Source organism: Gracilinanus agilis, unplaced genomic scaffold (assembly GCF_016433145.1).
Source record: "Gracilinanus agilis isolate LMUSP501 unplaced genomic scaffold, AgileGrace unplaced_scaffold27586, whole genome shotgun sequence".
NCBI classification, from domain to species: domain Eukaryota; kingdom Metazoa; phylum Chordata; class Mammalia; order Didelphimorphia; family Didelphidae; genus Gracilinanus; species Gracilinanus agilis.
The window spans coordinates 355-6,472 of record NW_025359786.1 but is presented as its reverse complement, the minus strand read 5'-3'; the positions used below and the strand labels follow the sequence as shown (position 1 = coordinate 6,472).

The window sequence follows — 6,118 nt, the reverse complement described above, 5'->3', positions numbered from 1 at the left end:
TACCCTTACCACTCTTCTGCCTTAGAGCCAATACACAGTATTGTCTCTAAGACAAAAGGTAAGGGTTTAAAAAAAATGTCACTCTGAAGGAGAGACCAGAGATGGGATAGAGAATTTGGGGACCGTGCCTTACTACCCTTTCTCTCTGCACTCCCTAGCCAGTGAACACATGTCCACATACCCTTTGAAACTGGTCAGATCAGGGAATGAGCTCCATCTTCTTGAAAAGGTGAACCAGAGTGGGCAGCTAGGTGGCTCAGTGGATTGAGAGCCAGATCCAGAGATGGGGGATCCTGGGTTCAAATCTGACCTCAGACACTTCCTAGCTGTGACTGGAAGTCACTTGACCCCCACTGCCTAGCCCATACTACTCTTCTGTCTGGAACCAATACATAGTATTGATTCTAAGATGGAAGGTAAGGTTTAGAAAAAATGGTGAACCAGAGCAAATTCCTTTATGAAAGAACATTAGAGAAGGATCTTTGCATCCTGGCCCAGAGAAGGTGGCTCAGGTCAACAGGGAATCCTGGGAGAGGGCAACTCTTAGGAGACCTTAAATAGTCTGGGCAGCCCTCATCCTCATTCACTATGATGCTTGTGAGCTCTTGGCCATTATGCATTCTCCAGGCCTTAGAATTTAGGGTGTCCTGAGCCCCTCGCAGGCCTGAGGTTCAGGGCTATCAGGATGGCCTCAGAGGTTAGCAAGATGAGAAGAAATGTTTGCACTAATAAAAGGGAATGTTGTCATAATTCAAAATAATCTGAGGATGCCTTGATGATACCTGAGAGGCTATAGATTTATATACTGTTTTGTTGGGTCTCATATTTAAAAAGGCCTGCTTTACTGAGACCATATTGATAGATGATGAAGGGTACAGATGGGGGCCGCAGATCCCAAGGATGTAAGAAAACACCTTGGGGCAACAAGGAAATAGCATTGATGAACCCAGGCTCGTTCTCTGGGATACTTTGAAAAATTACCTGTTAGCTACCACCAGCCCCTCTCTCTTCAGTACTTTTGGGGTTCTTGCCATCCTCTAGTTCCTCAAACTCAGGCAACACCACCCCTTCTTCCCTTAACTTACTTTAGTGGAAAAACAAAGGGGTTGAAATAAAACTTTACTCAATATTTCACAGAAGTAAAGAAAGAAAATAAAGAGTATATGGCTCAGGCAAATCTTTAGGAAGCGAAAAAAAGGTAAATTCTAAAAAATGTCTCTCAATCTAGATCCCCCTGCCCTTTCTAAGTCTTCACATTTGGCATCATGGCCTGAAAAGAAACAATCTCGGTGAATTCACAAGGGATGATTTAGCCATGGCTATTTTTATTGGAATAGGTATTTATCTGGCAAAATCACCTATCTGGAGTATAAATGAGAATCCAGAAGAAAGCAAAAATAGACCTCTGAACTGCCCAAATAGATCATGGGATCTCAAGCTGGAATAGGCTGTCTACAGCCTCGCCCCTTTTACAGATGAGGAAACTGAGTCCCAGAGTGGGAATAGGAGTTATCCAAGATCATATTGTAAGTAGCAAAGCCAAGATTCAAACTCGTTTCCTTTGATGTGGAATCCAAGGTTCTTTCCACAACATCTCATTGCTTTCTATGTCACCAAGTCCATACACTGAAACATATATTTTACTCAGAGAGCCCCTCACTCAGAGAGTATTTACTTTTATTTTAGATACAATTTTAACACATTTCTTTATCTGGTTTCCTGCCCCGCAACAGATTAGAAATTTCAATCAGAGTAATAGGGCAGGATGAATGCTGATAACAGTAAGACGTGACAGCAGACAGACTCCTATGGAGGGAGGAGGCAGGAAAATTATAAAAAGCAGGAAACAGAATAAAAAAAGCACAGAAGCCTGAGACTGTTTAACGGAGGGTTAAACAGTCCCACTTACCTCAGTGGTCCCCAAGGGTATCTGATCTTTTAGCAGAGGACAGCCACCAATATTCATAACGATAAGAAAATGGAAACTGTGTTTAAAAGTTCTGTTTAAGAAACCAAGAGAGTGGGTCTTCTGTTTTGGACAGATTTTAATCCCAAATTTTAATTCCAATTTAATCCCAAATCCCCAAAATAAAATTTATAATTATGTCATTTAAAGGGATAATTTTCAGTTACGTGGAAAAATAACTTGTGGGGCACTCCTCATTCCTGAATGGGATGTGTGACTGTTACTATCATCATTTATCTTTACAGTACTTTGTATCACTATTACATGGTATGCATTTCAAAGTCCTTTCATATTCAGTATTTTATTTTCTTCACAATAACTGTGAGTTTTTCATTTTATAAGGCCAAGGAAGTGGACCAAAAGTGATTTGCTGAGGGTCACATAGTTAAATTCCCAGTACAGTGAGGACTGGACCCAATTCTCTTGTCTTCTAAGTGAAGGTCATTGATCATAGTCTCCTTTTGTGAGTTTAAGGTTCTTAAATTGGTCCAACAGAGAAGCTTCTAAAGGGAAGATTCTGGGTATTGATAGACAGCTCCCCTCCAATTCTCATTCCATTTTGGAATTCTAGGCCACGGTATTTATCTCGTCTGCCTCTCCCATTTTTTTCCTTTTCCCTCTCAGAGAAAATCCAAGATCACTGCTTCTCGCAAACTCATGCTCAAGGTAAGTCTGAACCTGAAGCTTCCTCGGGGTCTTCCAAGAAATGGAAGAAATGAGGATGGATAGAAGGCATATATGGCTTAGCCAGCATCTTTATGCTGGGCTATGAGAGCCCCTGTCCCTTCCTGTCTCCATATCCTGCGATTGTGCGATTTCTCAGCCCATCTGAGATACTCATTTCCGAGCTATGTACTGTGATAGAATTCAGAGGAAGGAGAGATATGGTTTTTACTCTCAAAGAATTTCCAAGTCTGATGGGGAAGAAATAGTTCCTACCTTTGGTGAGCTCCCAGCCTGATGGAAGAAAAATAGTCCCTGCCTCTAAGAATCTTCTGAGATGAGGGAAAAAGTCATCCCTACCCTCAAGGAGCTTCCCATCTTATAAAGGAGATGTAGTCCCTGATCATAAGGGCCTTCCAACTTGATCATCCCTCCACCTAAATATCCCCTTGTCTAAAAGGAACAGAGTAGTTTCTGCCCTCCAGACGCTTCCTATCTGATAAGGGAGACTCAGTCCCTCTCCTTAGAGAGCTCCCTAGAAACACAGATGGTCCAGGACCAGTAGAGAAGGTGAATATGTTTGAATAAAGTCTCTATGCCCTATCACAGGATGTAAAAGACGGATAGTAGGCTGGCTCACTCAGAACCTACCCTCTCCCTCCCATAATGCCCCAGTGCACAAAGGGTGGGTAAGCAATTCATCCTGGGTGCTTTAGAGGTGATTTGATTAGTCCCAGGCATGGAGGAGGTGATGATGGTGTTGAGAGGCAGGATGTACATTACTCCAGAGCTCAATGAGTCTGAAAGTGGTGAAATTAAAATCATGAAAAATGTTTTAGACCCTTTGATCATGCTTGCTTGTGATCTGCTCAGTCTATCCATGTGTACACAAGAATCATGGAAGAACCTCTCATACAAGGAGTAGCTAGATAGCACAGTGGATAGAGCCAGGCCTGGAGTCAGGAAGACTTGGGTTCAAAACTGGTCTCAGACACTTCCTAGTAGTATGACCTTGGGCAAGTCACTTAATCCTAATTGCCTAGCTCTTACTACTCTTCTGTTTTAAAATTGGAGTTAAAAAAAAAAAGAACCTCACACATACTGTTGTTCTTAAGTTGTTTTAGTTATGCCCAACTTATTGTGACCCAATTTGGGTTTTTCTTGGCAGGGGTACTAGAATGAGTTGCCATTTCCAGCTCATTTTACAGATATGGAAATGGAGGCAAATAGGGTTAAGTGACTTGCTCAGAGTCACACAACTACTATCTGAGACTGAATTTGAAGCCAGGTTTTCCTGACTCTAGGCTTGGCACTCTATCCACTGTACCACCTAGCTGCCCCTCACACATATGCCCCCCTGCAATTAATTACACTAATTCTATTCTGTGTATGAGAATGTAGAACATCCACATTATACGCACACAGTACCAGCTTTGTCTAAACAGCCTGGTGCACATGCTAGATGCCCTTTCCACGTAGATGCTAGAAGGTCTTATAGCTACAGCGTGCTCTGGGGGGAGGAGACTCAGGAGCGAATGAGAAGAACCAAAAGACTCCAGGACCTCTGCTTCCCTTGACCTCCCTGTGCCCATCTAGAGTTTGATGCTGGCCAAAGCTAAGGAGTGCTGGGAACAAGAGCACGAGGAGAAGGAGGCTGAGAAGGCCAGATACCTGGCGGAAAGGATTCCTACACTCCAGACCCGAGGCTTGTCACTCAGCGCCCTGCAGGTGAGCTTTGGGGACCAGGGGATGGAGGAGTAAGCCTTTGCTGTGTGTAGAGCCCTGTGACTGGAGAAAGGCAAAGTTTAGAAAAGACCTGGCCCTTGTCCTGCAGGAGCTCACAGTGGTGGGCAGAGAAGACTTCAGCCGGTGTAATTAGAACACATGATATGACAGGATGAGGACATTAGAGAGGGACAAAGCAAATCATTAGAAGAGGTCTGAGGGGGAAGTATTTCCAATGGGGAATCATGGAGGAGGTGAGATTTTACAGCAGTTAAGCATCAAAAGATGGAGAGGAATTTAATAAGTGAAAAATTAGAGCGAGGGCAAACCAGGCAAAGCCTGAAGGCAGGAGACTGTAGAGTAATGGAGCTTGGAGGGGCGAATGAGGGAGGGGGAAATAGAGTCCATTCAGAAGCTGCCCTGCAATGATGTGGTTTCATGCTAGAGACTAAGAAAATCTCTTACTTCCCACTCTAGCCTGCCACTGATAAAAATCCATTCCTTTGGCTAAAGACTCAGGGCCTTGTTAAGATGCAAATTGTTTTTTTTTTAAGGCAATATGGGGTTAAGTGACTTGTCCAGGGTCACACACACTCAAATCTGAGGTCAGATGTGAACCTAGGACCTCCTATCTCTAGGTCTGACTCTCAATCTACTGAGCTACCCAGATGGCCCCAGATGCAAATGTTTTGAGGGCAGCTAGGTAGCTCAGTGGATTGAGAGCCAGACCTAGGAAGTCCTAGGTTCAAATCTGACCTCAGACACTTTCTAGCTGTGTGACCCTGGACAAGTCACTAAACTTCCATTGCTTAGCTCTTATCATTCTTCTGCCTTGGAACTTATACTTAGTATTGATTCTAAGGTGGAAAGTAAGGGTATGGAAAAAAAGAGATGCAAATGTCACTGGGAAGAAACAGACTTTAACTCTCATCAGCCATGTGTGTACCTTAGTGTAAATGAGCTTATTAACTTCTTTCTGGAGTTCATAATTTGATGGGAGTGGGGGACGGGAAGCCAGAGAGGAAAGGCAAAATGGTCTAGGTGTGATTTGTCCAGAAGGCTAATTTAATTGTTTCTCTTCATCTGTGCTTCTTTCAGGACCTGTGCAGGGAGCTGCATGCCAAGGTAGAGGTTGTAGATGAAGAGAGGTATGACATTGAGGCCAAGTGCAACCACAACACCCGGGAGGTGAGGACTTCCAGAGATGGAGGGAAGCCCTAAACTGAGAGTGGGGCGCAAAGCTGGCACATTGTGAATGCCTAATAATGAATGGGAGTCTGCACCAGATTGTTCACTGTCTCAGGGAGGAAGGGAGGGAGGGAGGAAGGAGACAATCTGGGTCTGAAAGCATAAGAAATGAATCTGAAAAATTGTTTTTACATGTAATTGGGGGGAAAAATCAAATATTATTTTAAAAAAGAAGGGAGGGAAGGGGGGAAATGAGACAGATTTTTGGACGTAGTTAATGTCAGAATTTGTTTACCTGATATAAGCATATTTATTACAATGTATCACATTTATAACAAATCATATATATCATTATTATGTTATACATTATGTTATTGTTGTTACATATGTTAAATGACATAATTACACATTACATTATTATGCTACATATTATATTGTTTTGTTATATTATATTATTGTTGTTACATGTTATATATTATTCCATATTATATTATTACTATGTGTGAGAAGGGACTTTGTATTTTGATTTGATCAGGGATTTAGACTTCCCTTCCATTTGTTTTGAATTTGGATCAA

General features: G+C 42.5%; 1 protein-coding gene across 1 annotated transcript; it reads left to right on the top strand.

The window, feature by feature from the left end:
• Window positions 1-2,526: 2,526 nt before the first annotated feature.
• LOC123254650 (troponin I, slow skeletal muscle-like) lies at window positions 2,527-5,575 on the top strand. Its single transcript, XM_044683623.1, has 3 exons — window positions 2,527-2,632; window positions 4,226-4,357; window positions 5,453-5,575. The coding sequence occupies exons 1-3, from the start codon at window positions 2,624-2,626 to the stop codon at window positions 5,573-5,575; spliced, it is 264 nt and encodes an 87-aa protein (XP_044539558.1). The 5' UTR covers window positions 2,527-2,623.
• The last annotated feature ends 543 nt before the right edge of the window (window positions 5,576-6,118 follow it).